This window comes from Astatotilapia calliptera, chromosome 8, assembly GCF_900246225.1.
Source record: "Astatotilapia calliptera chromosome 8, fAstCal1.2, whole genome shotgun sequence".
In the NCBI taxonomy this organism is placed as follows: domain Eukaryota; kingdom Metazoa; phylum Chordata; class Actinopteri; order Cichliformes; family Cichlidae; genus Astatotilapia; species Astatotilapia calliptera.
The window spans coordinates 7,233,168-7,253,012 of NC_039309.1; the positions used below are offsets into that span (position 1 = coordinate 7,233,168).

The 19,845-nt window shown below is 40.6% G+C and overlaps 1 protein-coding gene across 1 annotated transcript in view; it reads right to left on the reverse strand.

Moving 5' to 3' along the window:
* Positions 1–321: 321 nt before the first annotated feature.
* Positions 322–19,845, reverse strand: part of LOC113028170 (heparan sulfate glucosamine 3-O-sulfotransferase 3A1-like) — a 38,654-nt gene continuing 19,130 nt past the window's right edge. The window contains exon 2 of the mRNA XM_026178218.1: positions 322–1,143. Within this exon, the coding sequence (XP_026034003.1) occupies positions 522–1,143 (622 nt within the window). The 3' untranslated portion in view covers positions 322–521. The remainder of the gene's footprint in view (positions 1,144–19,845) is intronic.

Sequence of the window (19,845 nt, forward strand, 5' to 3'; positions counted from 1 at the left end):
CTGTTAGCCTCTGAAACAATCAAGAAGGTTTTTGGTACACCCTCACATCTGTGGCCAGATTTTACTTGGTAACATCCAGCAACCTCCGGCAACCACTCACCAACCGGTTGCAGAACACACATTTTTCCCTAGTGACCTGTTTTTGGCAGGGGGTTGACTACTATAAATAAAAGTACTATCAATCAAATATATCTCAAATAATTAAGTATTATTAAAAATTAATTAATCGTTTTTATGTCATAAAATATTTTTTAAAATATAAATATTTCTATATAATTTTTTTAATAAACTAAATTTAATATGATAATTATATATGTTTGGAATTATCCATGACTTTTTTTTTTTTTTTTTGCCAAAGTAGCCTTTTTTCCCCAATAACTATGTTATTGTAATTAAAACTTTATTCTCATAACAACAAAACTTTATTCTCAGAATCTTATATTGATTTTCTGTCAGTTGTGATCCTTTGCAGTCTGATAGTTCTCAACTTCACGAGAAAAAACCAAAACTAAACTAAACATTCAGTCATCCCAACCAAAAAATCTTCCTGTCATCTGGTAGAACTTCATGTTGAAGGGCCTGTAGAAGTCTCGTAGTCTCTGCACCACCTCAGGGTCAATGTTTGGATGGGTTCGCCCTTTGGTTTTGCCAAGGCAGTGGGGCTTGCTGCTGCCTTCTGCTTTCTTCAGGCACGGGAATCCCTTGGTCTGGTTGAAATAAAAATGTTTGTCTGTGATGATCCTCTTGAGCCCGAGAAAGTCTTGCACACGGCCCAGCTCTCCAGCTGGGTCGCTGATCAAACGCTCGCCGCTCACAAACAGGATCTGCTCCATGGGGAAGTACTGCAGCCAGTTGTCCAGGTGCTTGGCGTAGATGCCAATCTGGATGGCGCTCCATGATGTGTCAATGAGCCCTGTAGTCCTGTTTTTAAAGGTGAGGCTCTCAAACGAGGGAATGTCAGGCTTCTTAGACAGTGTCTGTGTGTAGTCGGAGATAGCTCTAGTGACAGGATCCCTCACTACGACGATCAGCTTGGTGTTCCGGGACATGGCGGAGATTCGGGCAGGAGCTTCCCTGGTCACAAAGTAGCTAGGAGTTTTCTCCATTGTGATTTGACCCTCCAGGGTCTTGGGCATCAGCTCTCTGAGAAGAGAAAATAGTGAGAGAGAAAAAAGGAAGTGAAATATTTATTTGACCTGCACTCTTCACCGAAACCTACTAAGCAACTGTCGCAGTTACACAACCGCTCTTACAACAATAAACATTAAAACTGGACGAACTCCAGCTAAGTCATCAAAAACATTGAATCCAATCAATCAAGAATAACACTAGTAACAGTTTGGTTGCAGAAGTTTATTTATTGGATTTCTCTCATGCGTGACCAAATGTTGATTGGCAGGTTTGCCGCAGCTCCGCTTTCAGGAACGCCTCTGGATGTAAAGAGATGTGGTGTGGTTATAAAAGAGGGGGCTCTCCCTTGGGTGCATTTGAAAGGGGGTATTCCTCACTCTTGTCCAGAGCAAAAAAGAGAGAATGTCAATCTCTATACCTCTACTATGGTAATGCCAGTTATAAAATATTAATACTCAATGCCCTCGCAGTATGATCACCTTCTTGCCATTCTTTTTCAACAAATGGAAAAAAAAAAGTATCCAAAAAATCCATTCAAGTGGATAGGGAGACTTTTTTTCCTCCTCACAAGGTTCACATATGGTTCAACATTATGTTTATTTCAAGCATAATTTGGAAAATTTCTCATATAAATGGTTCCACTTGAGCAATCTGAACACAATGCATAGCCACATACTGATCCTAAATGAAATGAAATCCTGGTGATAAAGTTCAGCTAGAGCAATCCCTGAAATTATAATATTTGGTCGTAGTTATAAATGGCATCTTTTCACCATTTTCTTTCACATCTCTCTACCTCCACTCTCCTTCTGTCCAGCCGCCTTCAGGACAGCGACCTTAAGCAAAAGTGGGTAAAAGCAGCCCATGAATGATTAACGCACCCTCCCTCTACCATTTAGAGTCTCTGCAGAATACAGCTTTAAAATTCACCAAAGTACAGAATGCAAGTGTCAATTATTCATCTGCTTGGCTGCTGCGTAAAGCAAGGACTGGCACCGACTAAGTGGCCCGGCCTGTTCCCAAGGTAGATGAAGTTTCCCACCTGTGACAGAAGACCATCAAAGAGGGTGGTCCTCATAAATTTCTGGAGAGTGCTCGACAACTGAATCTGTTGCGTGTAATACCATGTAGTAAAATACATAGTAACATATACAATCACAGTGCAGCTTCTGCCTGACAGTAGGCACGTTTTAATTTCTGATGTGACAGGCACCGTTTTTCATCCTTGCTAAGACACTGGTATACAATCATGCTCCGTTTAGCATGCACAGTATGAAATAAGACAGAGGGCATGTTTGCCGAGACGGAGTGCTAAACAAACAGAGTGCATTTCTAAAAGACACTAGCCGAGATGAACGTGATGGCTGTTTTTGCTCGGGGCTGTTTGCAATTACTCTTTATAATGACAAATACAAGCTCTTTCTGATCAAATGCTCTAACTGGTGGGTTGACAACGAACAGATAACAGGTGCAGACATTAAAGATCTGTCGGATCTGTCGCTGTTACGGCCTGAAGATTTAGATTTAGATTAATCTGCCATCTGCACAGGTACAGGAAAGTGCATGGAAATTGGAATAAATGTGTGCACGCTCAAACTTTTCGAATAGATTTTTTATAATATGCAGCAATAGTTGTAAAAGAAAACATACTATAAGCATAATGAAAACAGTAAACTAGGTAAAGCTGCTGAATGTACTGTTTTTGTGAGTAAAGCTGCTGCAGGTTGGATCACCGAAATGACAGAACAAGAATGGCATTGTCAGTTTTCTTTATGGTTGTCTCAGGTTTTAAAACAGCTGCTGGCTGATCTCAGTGTGTGAGGTGAAATGGATCTAAGAGCTACAAGTCAATACCTTCAGGCCAATGTCAAAACACATCCAGTATCCTGAGTGAATCCCCTCTTTGAGGGACGATTCACGAGGTCAGCACAGTGGGGACAAGCAGGATGTGGTCGATAAGAGCAACAGCGTCAACACAGGTGCACCGATGTCTCGACATCTTCCTGCAACACTGACCGTCAGCTGACCTCCGGAGTCCTCTCAGTAACTGCGACCTCTCCTACAGCTGTGTAAAGAGGATCCCGGACAAGGCTCCTTTCCTCTCGCATTAGCTCTGCCCCATCGCACCGAGAGTCCAGAGCGAGGCAGTATAATAGTACTTTGAAACAAAATCAATGCCATCAGGGATTACAAAGGCTGCAGAGCTGACAAGTCACTGATGGAGAACATTGAGACTATTTATTGATAAAAGAGGACTTCCAGACGCTGGCATGCAGGCAGACACTCAGAATGTCTTCCTGCCTACATCGGGAACATGCTGATTTGGGAACCACCAACCTTCCAAAGCAGTCCTCACAGGTTTCCGACGCAAAAGAGAACATTACTGCGTTATGAAAAAGAAATGAGTCTGTACTAAAGGAAGCATCCATATTTCATGGTGTGCGTTGAGCTGGTCCTGTGGTCGACGCGCTAACAGCAGTGGTGTGGTGCTGCGAGGCCACTCGAAACAGTGGGGGGAATTTTCGGAGACAGGGAGGGATGTGGCATGGTGTAATGTAGATTACATGAAGACAGCCATGTTTGGAAGTTAAAATAGAGACGTCATAAAGTAGTAGTCAGAGTGATATAAATTTTATAGTCACCTGAAAAATGCAATACTGATTAAACAGCATATTTGTTTCTGTTTGAAAAATGAAATTTGAACACTTATTCCAGGTTTTCCCAAATTTAGCTTTGGCTAACTTACACAGCTACACCATTTACTCTAAGCAAAGGATTTTACTTATCATGGGTTCTTGTTTATGTGCCTCTCAGAGCTCTGAGTACCGACCAACTGAATGCAACTGTGGTTACAAGTGGCTAAAATTAATTACTTTTAAAGAGTCAAGTAAAGGTAACAAGTCTAAATATGCAGAGGCAGTTTGAAACCAAGCCATCGCTTGTTACCTTTTTGCAACTTCTCCTGGGAGTCTAGAGGGCACAATTAGTAGGTCAGACGCCCAGGCTAAACCCAGAACTCAGTTAAATGTTTATCCATCTCATGGCTTTGTGGGCATTACTGAGGAGAAGGACTGTTGCCACTGTGACCCAACTCTGGATAAGCAGTAGGCTGCAGCCAGATTTGCATCTATATGAAATGATGCAGCAGAGCCAGTTTCTGTTACTTTAATTCCAACCAATTCTCTTTTTGTCTATATTACCCACAATGCAACTCGAGTAGATCAGGCATGTTTTTGTGCTTGCAGAGATCATTAAGAAAATCCATGCTCATCTGGTGTATCTTGGAGTGGTGTCACAGATTTTGTACTTGTGATGACCTCCAAAACAAATCCTCAAAGCTGTCAAAGGTCTAACCAATAATGTGACTAATACACAGTAAAGTTATATAAAGAGAAGAACTTTAATTCTCAACATTAAAGTTTTACTTGGGGAAATAATTTTTTTTTACAGTAGGGGAACTGTAGTAGGACATTTCTTTCCATTCTAGAGAAGAAGCATGCAGCGCTTTCTAATGAAACTTTACTGGCAGTGGTAGGTGATGTAACAGATGACAAACCGTCCAAGTGCTTGAGATTTACTGCAGTTCCAGATTCTGCTTTGATGTCTTCATCACACTGCTAAAAAACGACTCCCTAAGCATACTGACGCATGAAACGCAGGCAGTGGGATCGACTTGTGAAACAAGATGCAGACCCAAAATGAAATACGAAACGGAGCACGCAAACCCAGGCTTCCCTTTAAATCAAATTCAATGCTTTGGCATACGTTTGAGTACAGAAGACAAAACAAGAAAAAATACAAAGGCTGACTACAATGTTTAGAAGATGACAAACAAACAGTTTGTAGACATGACAGAACATCATACAAGTTGTAAATGTACGTCATTCCTCTCATATGGAACTAACTAGCTGGAAAGAGAGGCCAGGATTCTTTCAGGAAACTCTATTCCCTATTAAAAAACCAAATCCAATGTACACAGTAACAGGCAGTAGATCACTAAATGTGCCCTTTGTAAGCTTGTCTATAAAGCAACCACTTTGGAATAAAGGGCCTGATGCATCAATGCTTTCCCTTCCCTGCTGAACAAATTACACTTGCAAACAGACTCAGCTCTGCCCTCATATCCAGGCTGTGACTCATGTCTCTTAAATAAATGGTGAAAAAAAGTCTGAATGTGTCATAGGTCATATTTACTGTAAATCAGGTGCACACACAATATGACAGCACGGCATATGAATTAGCCAGGTGAAAATACTAACAAACTATCAGCTCCAAAAGGGCCATTTCCTGGTGTTATCTTTGACCTTTTAGAAGGGGCTTGGATGGGAGCCAAAGTCTGTTAATAAACGGGAGTTGTAAAGAAATAAAGGCAAGTGGGAATGAGTACTGTCCACTTCTCTCCCAAAAGCCTCTGATTCATTTTTCCTCTTTCAGCAGGGAGCACTGGCAGGCACTGTGTTCCCCTGCCACTACCACCAGATAATAATCTTGTAATTGGCTCAATATTTCTGCTGTTTGCAGGCGACGCTAGGGCCAGTGCCGCTCTTGGTGGCTTGGACTCACCAGATATTTTCCAGGTCAGTGAATTCTAACGGAGGTCAGGGATAAAGAAGGAGGAGGAGGAAAAAGGGGGGTGATTTAGAGTAATGGCTGCTGTGCGGTGAGGGGAAGGCCCATTCCTTTGAGCCCAGAGCTTTTCTTCTCTGTCAACCTTCTGCAACAACACAGCCCTTTACCTGCCCTGCGGGCTGTAATCGCTGGCAAGGCTGACAACATAAAGGCATCCGAGAGGAAACTCGTGAGGCGGGATGTTGTTGTGCAAATTTCTCTAAGATCCCATAGGAAAAACAATGAATGGCAAAATAATGTTTTCTTTAAACTCCGGATCACCTCCCTTAGTATTAATGAAATGTTTAATGGTAGTAGTGTGAAGTAAAATGTTTCAGACTTTACTAAGTGGAGGCTAATCAAGAACTGTATATAAAGGATGGGAGTACCCACATGATATCATATCTTAAATTAATTTATTTTATTCATATAGCACCAGTTCTGTACAGAGTTAAAGAACAAGTGTTTTACGGAGCCATAAGCAAACACTTTTGTTCAAGAGGATGAAGTTTAAGTCAAGTTTAGCTAGCTTTAATTTGATATTAACTAGCTCAGTTGATACCTGCTAGCATACACATGAAACAATATTAGAATGTCATTCACTTAAAAAAGGTGCAGACTTGTTCATGCCAAGGCATTAATATGTTTACTACTATTCTAAATTTGAGAATTTTAAACTGAAGCTCTATCATATCTGGTAGTAAACCTGGTTCTGAAGCCAGTCTCTAGTGGCTGTTTGAGGAAATACAGTTTTAGAATTTCTGCATTTGCCCTAATTTTCAGCTCCAGAAGGTTTGGTGTAAGAAATACAACTACTTATCATGGAGAGATTACAGGTGTTATCCTCCCAGCAAGTCCCAGTCAGAATTATTGTCCTTTTAAATCCCAGGTCCTGAAGGATCTACCTGATCCTTTTTCCCCCCTCTATTGGATTTAGAATAATCCCATATAATGTCACTTTTGCCTGGCTCCCTGCACTTACAGTTTTAAGACCTCACTTTGTTTCACCATGGCAACAGAGGGCGAGTGTGAGTAGGGGGTCAGGTGTTAACTTTTGTGTATGTGTGTATTTCTGGTTTTGTGTTTCTCATAGACCAGGAGTGTCCAACTCCAGGCCTCAAGGGCCGGTGTCCTGCAGGTTTTAGATGTGACCTTGATCCAACACAGCTGATTTAAATGGCTAAATTGCCTCCTCAACATGTCTTGAAGTTCTCCAGAGGCCTGGTAATGAACTAATCATTTGATTCAGGTGTGTTGACCCAGGGTGATGTCTAAAAGCTGCAGCACACCACTCATGAGGCCTGGAGTTACCCACCCCTGTCATAGACAGGGGATTCATGCTATAGTGTGCATCCCCTCAACATAAAGACAGTTTCCTAATTTAAATAAAAAGTTATTTTTCATCATTTCTAACCTTCTTTTGTGTTTTTTTTTCTTTACTGCAGTCACAAATATCCTTGAGTAAATCTCTTGACCAAAATACGTTCATATAATGAAGCTGGTTACACTGATTTCAACTAAAAAAAAAGAGGGAAAAAACACAATTGGGATTATGATTTGTAAAAGCACAGACTACATCAAAATTATCCACCTGTCTAATAAATAAAGAGCTACACCAAAGTGATCCATGGGAACCGTAAGACGCAGGAAGTAATTCTGAGAGACATACAATTTCCAGATAACAGCATAGTCTATTCTTGGAAAAACAAATGGGAGGACATAGTCAACTATTCTCTGCTGGGAAATGACAAGGTTTTGATAAAGAGTAAGTCGGAAAGGAAAGAAACTCTGCAGGACACTGGGGACGCACAAGATAACAGCGTCATGGTGGAAAGAAGAAAAGTTTAAATGAATTAAGTAAAATGGCAACTTTTAAAAAATAGGAAATGTACTGTCTGCTTGAAAATTAGTAGATGAAAGGGATATGAACAGTCATGTAGTGGCTCTGTTGGGGAGAAGAAAGCAGGAAATTAGGTTGAAATATTAAAATATAAAAATATTGGTTAATATCAAAGAGGTCTATAAAAATATTTGTTGTTAATAACTTCTCACTGACAAAACTGAAGAATAAAAATTTCAGCCGCTCCTTAACGGAGATGGTGAGTGAAACAATAAAGCAAAAAAACTTAAGATCCAGTCACGCTGGCTATAAATAGACTGGTTAAAGCACTTGAACACGGGTTTTTTTCTACTCTCATACATAAAATCTGAAAAAATATATGCTGGCCTATTTCCATTGCAATTCATATAATGTCAGGCTGAACTTGGAAAATGTTATACACATTTAAATATTAGAGACCTCATAAATAATGCCTGTAAAGAAAAAAAATCAGACCACTGCAAGTTGTTACTGAGTGAACCTGATTATAAATAGACTACAAGAATAATATTGTATCATGCACTGTAGTAAAAACTTTTCTTTTTTCATATAATCTTGTGTAAATAAATCTCTCTGCTGGACACTCGCCCTACTACTGAGCCGTGAGGTTTTCCTCCTTTTTTTTTTCTTTCCATACAACAACCACCATACGATTTAGTAAAAAATTTATAGGCTCAGCTTTGCAATATGTTCTTATAAATTTGTCAGCAGTATTTTTAACAGAATCCTTCTCTCTTTTTTTCACTGGTGCTGAGTGTCCTCCAGTTTATTGCATATGGGGGGAAAAAATAAGCTTTATCCTTATGGCAACTAGCTTGTGAATTATTGAACCTTTCTAACGGCGTTTGGAAGAGTTACTGAGGGAGGCAAAGAGGTTGCAGGAGGCATTCAAGCCTCTGCTGATGTCTGAAATGTTTCAGACATCAGCAGAGGCTTCAACATCCAGATTGCACATGAGCAGAGAGGAGGTGAGGTAAGGAAATGAATGAGCGTCAGGGTGATGAAGGACAGAAGATCACTCACTTTTGCTTTATTGCCATATAAACTCATTTAGGTAGGATGGCTTATCCACATGCTGACTTATAATCTGTCTGCTAGTGTTTTATTCTTCTATACAGTAAGGTGAAAAACAAAGGTTTGACAGGACTATGTGCAGACCTCTAAAAAAAACTACATAAACTGTTGCAGCGTCTATAGAGATTAAGAGAATAAATTGCAGCCAGGTGCTCGTAATCAAATGCACTTGATTAACTGATCCTCGGCATGTGTGAGCACCTATAAAAGCAGAGGTTTGGGCAGTTTACTTATTCAGAGAACTCAGGTGTGTATGTTAAAACAATGCCAAAATCTTAACAGGGCTGAACACCCTAGCAAAGTCAACTCAAGCAATGCTTAGAAAAATCGCAATAAGACCAAGAGCTACATCTCAGACTCCACAGGCCGCAGTTAGCATGACAATGTAATTAGAGAAAGAGTTAACAGGTACGGCTTTTTTTAGAACTGCTGACAGGAGAAAAGCCTCTTGAGCAAGGAGCAAAAGAGCAAGGTAGCACAGCTTTGGTTTGCATCTGACCAAACCAGAAGACTTTTGTCTGTCTTTTGGACAGATGAGACCAATGTAGCGATATCTAAACATAATGCACAGCACTATGTTTTGCAAAAACCAAACACAGCATATCAAAACACACTTCACAAATATAATACCAAATGTCAATCACAGTGGTCGAGGAATGATTATTTGTTCTTGTTTTGCAGTCACACTCACACGCCTACATGAACTCCTGTATACCAAAGTACTTTAGAGTTAAACGTGAGGCAATCTAAGAGGCCGCTAAAGCTGGGCTGAAACAGGGTAAAAGGCAGGACAATGATCTCAAGTACACTGATAACTCTACAACAGAATGGCTAAAAAAAGAGAAGAATCAACGTGTGGAAATGGCCCAGACCTCAAACCTGCTGCGGCCGGACCTTAAAAGAGATCTGCATAAAAATTCCTGGAAACTCGAAACATAAATGATTTCTTCAAGTTATTGTTGCCAATGTTTTCTTTAAGCTTTTGAATCATGAGATATACTTGATTTTCCTTTTTCAAATGCTTGTATATCTTTATATGCATATTCTAATTGTTGAGCTATTACAATCTGAATCAAAGACAAGGTTGAATTAACTTGTCAAAAAATTTATTTCTGTTGTGCTGCTAGTCCAGGTTAAGCAAAAAGGTTGAACATTGTGATGAAATGAAAATAAAATAAAAACAAAGGTTAATGCACGTAAAGATTTCTCACTCTTTAATTAGTTTACACTTTATATACAAATAGTGTAATTTCTCTTTATAATTTTATAACATTAAGACAAAACTTTAATGTCTCCTCATGGTTCTAGCCAGTCATTCTACTTCTCCTGGCAGATGCGCATGTGCCCTGTGGTGATGTCATGTACTGGATAAAGGCCATTCTGAAATGGGTCTCATTTCCAATCATCACATAGAAGTTTATAAAAAGACCCCCCAATGTCACAATTAAACACACCGGGTAAGTTAATGATCAATGCTATGAAGGGGTATATTTTAATCCAAACCACAACCTTTTTCCTATAACAAGAAATTTTTGGTTTGTAAAATTAAAGTTTGCGTCCGAAGCAGCTGGGTGATGTGGAACCAATTCTGATTATTGCTTTGAGAGCCTGAAAAACCAACACAAACTGAGAGCAGCCAACAGACATGGGGCTTAATTTTGCATTTAGTGATTCATGTTCAATTAAACCAAATTGCTGGAGAACCTAACCATTAAATATAACCTAAGATGTATCTCTATATTGTACATAATGTCATCACATTGTATGTAGCTCTGAGTCGATTCCCCCACAGCACTTTTTTTCATATTTCTCTGACCTACTTATTTGAAGTTACATGGAGTTTAAAACAGAGCGTGTGGAAATGACACTTCAGTGGGATCGGCTTTGGCAAAAGCTCGCAGTTATTCTTCATTCTGCTAAGTCAGCTTTTAGAGACTCAGCAGCTAGTGGGAGATAAGACACCTAAACTTGGGTTTAATACCAAAGCTCATTTTCAAGGTATTGTGTTTTCGAATGTTCACTTATATGGGGAAGGTGGCTTCGTTAGGAAATTTCAAGTGGCCTTTCTATAGCCCTTCTTATCCCTTCTCCATGGTTCCAAATATCGAAATAATCTGGAGAAAGAAAAAGCAGAAAGAACTACTTGCGTCAAACAGAACTCATTTCAGTCAATATTTAAATTCTACATCTAAGCCTGATTTGAATACAAAAAAGCCCTGTGTCAAATGCATGAGAGCAAAATTAAATGTGAATTTGTTCAGAGCCAAATGGAAGGCTTTAAGGGGCCTACTCTGTGATAATTACCCATGACAAAAGGCTAGGGCTTTTGTCTTTGGAACCATTGCCATGGTGATTTTCAAGCTTCTGAAACATTCAATATAAACATTTGAGGATGCTGAATATGCCATAGACTGTCACTAAAAAGAGAGCTGTTACAAGCCACATCTTTGCTGGCAGAGATCCCGCCTGCATGCCTCCATGCTGCTCTTGCAGAAAAAATTAGTTCAGATATTACGACACAGAAAACAGACAAAGGCTTGTGATTTGAACATATAAAGGCTAAACTCTGATAACTACAGACCCTTCTATGAACACAACGACAAATACATTGGATTGGCAAAAAGACAATCCTTTCTGTTTGCGAAGGCATAGATACAACAATGCTAAATTTCCTGAACATTTCTGGAGCTCACTCAAAAATTTACATTTGTAAAAGGTTTTTAATTTGCGGCCTACAATCGAGAAACGGCTCTATAAATTCATTTTCTCTTATTCTCTTCTCTATATACCTTACTCCTTTTGGGCATGGCCCTTTCTTTATCATCAAAAAACAGCCTTGTAACGAGAGATGACAGTTTCATTATAGTTACCATTGTAAGGAAACGTGACATTAAGATGTTTCGCGTACAGGAACACCACTTGGTCATCAAACTGATCATTGTGTAGTGTTTCCCAAAGAACTAGATTCAAGTTGTGGCAGATGTAAAGGTGTGTTCATGCGTCTGAGAAGACACACTGATGCTTTCTTAGATGAATTATTAATGAATACTATATAAGGAAGTTTTGTGCCAACATTTCAATGCTGAGCATTTTGTGACAAATTAAAAAATCTGAGTAAAATATTCAGGCGCTTCCCCAGTGAGTCCTACAGACAGACCCCACCGCCATCCTTCTGGACTGCAGCTGGCAACAGTCATCCTTGTTCTGCTCTGCAGTCTTGGTGAGCTTGCATATAAATTTGCTGCAAGCACTAGTTGGACTGAGACTCCAGATTACAGTGAACAAACTGCATCCCAAAACAGACAGCAGGGCTTGAGACTGTCTTAAAATCTGAATTGATGCTGTAACTGGTCAGCCTTCTGGGAGGACCCCCATGCTAGATAAAGATAAGCAGAACATCAATGACACAGTTGGGATTTAGCGATTGTTGACCACAATTTGGGTATAGACCCATTAGGTGATCCCTGCAAGTTTCACCAATACTCTTCCAATACTCTGAGCAGTATTACTTCTCGATCGACAGACCGACTTTTTACGATGGCATGAGGTCACTGGCCCTTTAGCTAGATGTGCTTAAAAAAAATACAATTAAAATAAAAAAAATTCTAAAATCAGTCACCAAATATGTTTTGGCAGCTGTTTATAGACCTGTGTAGTAGAGCCGAAATGGGATAAGACTAATATAGATACTGATATTTCTAAAATAAAAGGGGGAAAAAAATAGGCTGACCAAGTTCTGAGTCTTAACAGAGATATGACAATCTTGTGTTATGCCTTCTCGTTGGCAGGAGGGGGTAACACAACAACTTCAATAGGTCAGTACAACTGTTGTAGCAAAAGAGTTTTAATGGTTAATTTCTCAACAAAAAAAAGTCTCAAAGCCATACAACAATGTGGGGGAGAAAGGGAGCGTTTGGTTGTGCCGAAGAAAAACACCAAAAAGACAAACCCAGAAAGCTGAGCTTTACTTTAAGAGAGAAACAAAAGAAACAAAGCCCTAATCCTCAACTCACAAAATAAGCTCAAACACAGGGACGTGCAGAGGGGGGGGCTAGAGGGGCTTGAGCACCCGCCCCTTTCCTGATGAGTGCCCAAAGTGCCCTTTTGTTGAGGCAACTTTTAAAATTTTTTTATTTATTTTTTTATGTGTGTGTGCGTGCGGAGTCCTGTCTGTGCCCCTCAACAATAATATTTAACTATTAATCACAGTTTTGCTAAATAAAAGGATCTGGCTTGCATCAGTCACATGATCACTATTAACCAATGATCGCCCTCGACGGCAGAACACGCTGGTTACGAGCCGGGAACGAGCTCACAAAGAGCACGCGCATTTTTTGCGGTCCGGAGCTGTAGGAGAAACACAAGTTAACTCAGAGACACAGACTGATGCGACAAAACCAGTAAGTAGGTGTACAGCGTACACTGTAGTGTGTAGCACACAGGAGTATTAGCTTATTACGTACACGTTGGTAAGCTGTCTTGTTGCAACTGACGAACTGAAACAAACGAGCGTGCTGTGTGTGCAACAGCGCGACAAACATTACCTGTCCTTTTATTAACTGCACAAGTAGTGCTGGTCATAGCTGCTGGCTACCTGTGTAAGGCTGTCATGGGTCTGTAGCTCTGTCACCGTTTTAGGGAACATATTTAGTTTTAAAGTATTTAGAACATATTTAGTTTTAAAGTAAGTTTCTGGGCATTTCCTGCCTTTCTGGAGGGATTATATTTCACTAAAAAACGATCTAATATGCATGTCCACATAATAATTATTATAATTATAATATATTAAAAAACACAAGCTGTATTTTAAAAAACATACATTAAGAAGCAGATTATTAGATTTATATTTTAAATAAGACAAAAGTTGGATTTTACAGCAGTAAAATGATTGTATCTCTACAGTTTAAACATGTAATAAGCTTTGCCCTGCACAGAGTGGATAGTGAAACAAATGGAATCATCATAAATACATTATTTCATATTTATTACTTCCCCCTCCTCATTGCTTTATTATTGTAGCTCTAGTAATGAATAATAATGTAAGGATTCTGGATCAGCACCATGATGCCCATAGTATATACAGTATTCTGAAGAAGGTCTAAAATGTCACTGTGTGTGCATGTGTGTGTTTTATTTAGCTGGATTTAAAAAAATATTACTCATGATATAACATTGTGCAGACATGGCTGGTAAGGACATGAGGAGGAAACAGTAGGCGCTGTATGAGGCTACTAAAGGCAGTGCTATAACATTTTTCTGTCATCATTTTATTATAGATTAAGTGCAAGAGTTGTTAGGTGTGGATAATTAGATTATAGTTTATTGCAATAGCAAGTTGTGCCTTGTTCTCAGATGGACAGCAAGTGGAGAGTGATATATGAAATGATGGGAAGGAAGGAAGAAGAGAAGCAAAGAGTGATTCACAGGCAGAGCCGAGTTTATGTCACAGTTTTTTGTTGCCTTATGGTTCCAAGCGCTGTCACCAATCTTTGCATTTTGTTATTATCTCATGACACTTGTTTAATCAGCTACCATCTCTCCTGTGGACTTTTTAATGTCTACAGTCTCAGATCAACACAGCCCCGCCCTTCCCATATTAGATTCTTGATGAATGTGTGTTGTTGTTATTCAGCCTGGTTCAATGTGCCCCTTTTTTAACTTTGAGCACCCGCCCCTTTAAACCTCTCTGCACGTCCCTGCTCAAACATTACATGGGTGGCACCAACCTACTTACCTAGTGTGTTTAACAGAAAACATCCTACGTGAGGAAATGTACAGGGTCCCCCAGACTTACCTAGTCCTCTAACTCCCACCACAAACTTTACACAAACAAATGAAATGCTCCGGGGCAGCTCAACACATGTGGCAAATGATCTTTAGCAAGGAGGAGGAGGAGAGAACTGCCTCTAGCCACAGGTGAATTCCCTTTTATAAGGGTGTCCTCAATTTCAGCTTGATGGCCTTGTTATTTCATTTTGTCTTCTCAGACTGCTGACTGGTAACCAAACTTTCGAAATCTTTGATTGTGATGTGAAGCTGCTTGACTTCCTTCTCCAGCTTCTATCTCCAACTGGCAAATCTGGAGTTTGAGATCAAACTCTGCTTTACGCACTGGCTGCCCTTCCCGTGCTTCCAGCCGGAGGCGAGCTAGATGAACCTTAAGTCTGGCATTACCACTAGATTCACTGAAGTCTCGCGACACGGGTTAAAAACAAGCTAAAGTAGGAGGCTCCTGAGGTTCCACCAAGACTTTTGGGGGAGTTGCCATAACAGCAACCCTTTCCTTTCTCAAATGTGAGTACCGAATGGCAGTCAGGCTACCGCAGGCGAGCACATGGAGGGCTGTCCAGCCCCTCCGAAGAAATGCCACCCCACACCATTACTGACTCACTGCCAAACAGGTCATGCTGGAGGACGTTGCAGGCAGCAGAACGTTCTCCACGGCGTCTCCAGACTGTCACGTCTGTCATATGTGCTCAGTGTGAACCTGCTTTCATCTGTGAAGAGCAGAGGGTGCCAGTGGCGAAGTTGCCAGTCTTGGTGTTCTCTGGCAAATGCCAAACGTCCTGCACGGTGTTGGGCCGTAAGCACAACTCCCACCTGTGGACCTCGGGCCCTCATGCCACCCCTCTGGCAGTGCTCCTCCGGTTCCTCCTTGCACAAAGGCGGAGGTAGCGGTCATGCTAGGGGGTTGTTGCCCTCCTACGGCCTCCTCCACATCTCCTGATGTACTGGCCTGTCTTCTGGTAGTGCCTCCATCCTCTGGACACAACGTTGAGAGACACAGCAAACCTTCTTGCCACAGTTTGCATTGATGTGCCATCCTGGATGAGCTGCACTACCTGAGCCACTTGTGTGGGTTGTAGACTCCATCTCATACTAGAGTGAAATCGCCACCAGCACTCAAAAGTGACCAAAACATCAGTCAGAAAGCATAGGTCCTGTGGTCACCACCTGCAGAAACACTCCTTTATTGGGGATGTCTTGCATGCCTGTTGTCTATTCCATTTGCACAACAGCATGTGAAATTGATTGTCAATCAGTGTTGCTTCTTAGGTGGACAGTTTGATTTCACAAAAGTTTGACTTGAAGTTACATTGTGTTGTTTAAGTGTTCCCTTTATTTTTATGAGCAGTGTATATCAGTCCACCTACCGGGTAGTCCCCCTAAACACTGAGGAACTTAAAAGCTTATTTGGCCTACACTAGAAAATGCTTCTTCTGCACTGATACTGTCTTTTCATTGCTAATACTATTTTTTTGTATGTGTACTGTATGTCTATTCTCATATTAATTATCATAACTTTTGTCAGTGTGTATTGTAACCCTTACCTAACACTTTTTCTAGCATAAATGTCTAGGGACAGTTGGGGCTTGATAAACTGGAGCTTATTTCAAACTCTGGCAGTTGAACAATTAAAACTTCTGAGCTACTTTTAATCCTTTTAAGTTTTGCCCCACATCTGTTTCCCATTATACTGTAATACACATGGTAGTATGTCTTGATTTGGCTTATGTTTCACCAGAACAGTCCACTAACACCCAGCGGGGATCTTGCATATGAATGATTAGTGTCATGGTTGCCTATAGAGCATTTAAGAAGGCTGTGTGGCTGTTTATCATTCAAATTTGAGGATACATCTGCCAATGTAACAATGCTTTTATCTCTCATCAGTTACCAGCTTTCCGACTCTGTGGCTCTCAGCCCAAAGTCCTTTAATATCTAAGTAAAGTAGCTCTGCACTCTCTTTTTTTTTTTCCTTGCAAAATGCATTAGTTAGGCACTACCTTCAGCCACAGATGAATACACAATTAGTATATGAGGGTTTGATTTAAAAAAAAAAAAAAAAGGCATGTACCTCATCATGGAAGAATATGTGAGTTAGTGCTGATCAGTTCTTTTGATCAGTTTTTAGAAAACTATAGAGGGATAAAATTAGGTTTTAGTTGTACAGACAAGACTTGAACTTTAGGGGAAAAAGAGATTTAATCAAGGGGCAAGAGAAAGGGAAGAAATGAGGAAGAGCTGGGTGTGGCCAGGACTGTGGTTAAGTGTGCATGTGTGTTGTTGGTTCTGCATTAGACAGTTTGCTCACTTTAACCACTCAAGATGAAAAGCTTGTGAAGATGTCTCATGCATCCTGAAAACTCTTAAGCGAGTCTGCTTTAATCTTTAACAGCATTTTCATCTCATGCCCACTGCACAGGTAAGCACATCGATGCACAGACGATAATACAGTGGGATAACTGAACTCAACATCATACTGTACCACATCCACAATTAAAGTAAGAACTTGACAGGTTGAAAACCCAAGTCTGAGTCTTGTTGGCATACTTCTGAGAACTCTGACTGTAAACCGCCTGGGATTTTCTAAAATAGAACAACTTCTGAAAAGGAGTCATTGTTCTGTTCAAATGCAAGCATATAGAGAAGCCAAAATTAGTCAGGTAGAATCTCAGCCAACAGAGCTGGAGTAGACAGGCTAGCAGATTGTTTCGCTGTGAACTCAGAACATCATTGTATTTTTCTCTCAGACATTTAGGACTACCTCACAGCAGAGAGCCGGTGTTGGTTTCAGATGCCATCGTACAGAACCGCATTCATTTTCTTACACTGCTTTGTCTCAGGACCTATACGCAGGAGGGGGCAAAAGGCAGTAAAACATAATTTCCATATGAAATTTGATAGTTTGAACATAATGAAACCCAAATATTTGAGTTCACTTTAAAAAGCTCTGGAAGCACATGGAAACTAAGCTTACCTAAATTAACAAAAAAAGTTACAAGATAGCAAAACAGACCTGGACAAAAGCAATACTTCCAAAACGTGTGAGCTCAAGTTTCTGTTTAGACTGAGTAAAAAGGGAAAGGCACACAGACAGTGTGAGATATTGTAGAGGGGAGTGCAGAAAAGGCTTGGGGTAAGAGTCAAGTGTCAGGCGGACAGCAGTATCGGGGGGTGTAAAAGTGATTACACTGTCTCTGTGCTCTCTTCCTCCCTGTCTCCTCTTCCTATTTCATTTTCTCCCTCCTCCCCCCCTTCTTCCTGCCTCCATCCCTCTACTCCCAGGCTTAGAATACAAAGCGCCTGGCACATCACATTGCTCTCCTCATCGCTGTGCCAAACCACAAGGAGAGCACACCAGCACAGCTTGCACCCTCTGCGTTGCACTGCCACCACAGAAGAAGCAGAGAGGGGCAGGGATTAGCATATATGAATGCTCTCCCTTATCACTTCTTTTGACATGTACATGCTCACACAATCTTTTCGTTTTTTTCCTCTTAATTTTAGTGCCAGACCGACACAGACAGCAGCAGATGAAGGTTATGTTCCCTTCCTCACATCTAGGAGCTTTAAATATTTTATATATTTTTTTATTCTTCCCCTTAAACATCCAGGAGAATAAATAATGAGCTTGGTAATAGCAAGTTACCAAAATGATTTATGTTCATCTGGTGTGAGAATGAATGCAGTTCAGGAAGGCAGGCAGGGAGGAGCCAGTGTTAAAGCCATGGTCGAATGCGTGATTTCCATTTTACGTCCCTTGCATTATCCATTAAATAAATAGCCTGGAGAAAATGGAACTTTGCGCCACTCCTTTCTGTTGAGGCAGCAGTGCCGTGCATAACGAACAGGTGATGCTGAGATGTGCGAGGCTGGTATGCTATCAGCAACAGTTGCACACGCTGATGGTGATTGTAAGCGGTGCTAGTGAGGTGGGGCGGGATGGAGAACAGGTTGTCGCTGAAAGAAAAGGTGAAAAATGACCCATTGTGGAATGTCACAGGAGCTAAAACGACACAGAATGGCTAAAGTGGAGCCAGTGGTTGCCTGAGGCTGGGCTGTGACCCAGAATTCCACAGACCCCCAGTGAGAAAACGGGAGGCTCCATTGTGGCTAAGTTAAACTGACTGCGTAACATGAAAACACCTCCTTTTTTCCCCCCCAGACTGCCGAGAGGTAACTCCATCTGGGAAGCTGAGTTGAGGGTACAAGATAATATGAAGTGTAACAGAGAACTGAGGAGACGCCGACAACGTGCTAATGTTTTAGCCTGTCAGCTCTCTGTGAGCAAAGACGGATGGTTTTAGAAATAGAATGTAATTACAGGGCAGAACCTCGTTGTCGGGGTTAGAACAATGCCTATGCTGTAGTGGAGGTTTATTTTTTCTCACTGCTAACAAGGCCAATCGGTTGAAAGTGATTTTGAGTAAAGAGACAAAAGTGACACAAAGCAACCTGAATGATGTACCTTTTTTAAAATTAAGTAAGAGGTCTATATTTAATTTTTTCCCTGTTTTATTTCCCTATTTCCAAAAAAGTCTTTTACTTATGCATTTTTCATACCAGAAAGTAAAAGGTGAATATTTTATTGCCAAGAGGCCTAATGAGAGAGTTTGTTTTGATCCCCTCCATATTTAATATAGGTGTGCAGACGAACCAATGAACTGCTGGTGCAGGATAATGTGATCTCTCAGTGAAGCAAATTGTTTTCCCAGAGCAGTTACAAACAAAGTTTATGCAACAATGCGAAGGAATACAAATGCAAAACAGTTACTTTTGCTAGACACTGTGTCGTGAAACTTTGAACTCTCCTGACACCACTGACGATCAGAAATGGGGAGTTGGGGGGGCATAATTCAAATTTGCTTTTATATATATATATATATATATATAGACAGGGGGAAAATTTGGAGAAAAGTAAGCAAATTTTTAGGGCTTTGAAAATTTCTGAACACATATTTCTGTCCCAGCTACTGGTTACTCTTGGAATGGTATAACGGTAAATGTACAGATTCTTATATAGTGCTTTTCTACACTCCTGGAATATTCAAAGCGCTCTATACAACACTCCGCATTCAGCCATACACATCCATTCACACAAGCACTGTTATCTATGCTTTCAGTGCTTCCTGAAAGCATAGATAACAGTCGGGGTTAGTATCTTGCCTAAGGATGTTTGACATGCAAACTGGGGGAGCCAGGGATCAAACCGCCAACCTTCCAATAAGCAGCTGACCTGCTCTACCTCCTAAGCTACAGCCACTCCAAGAAGCAGGTATTTCATTGACGAATATTTAGGGTTGGCACACTTCAGTGACTGCATTTGCACAAGGTTACACTCCGCATTGCGTTTTGTCTAGACATATTTT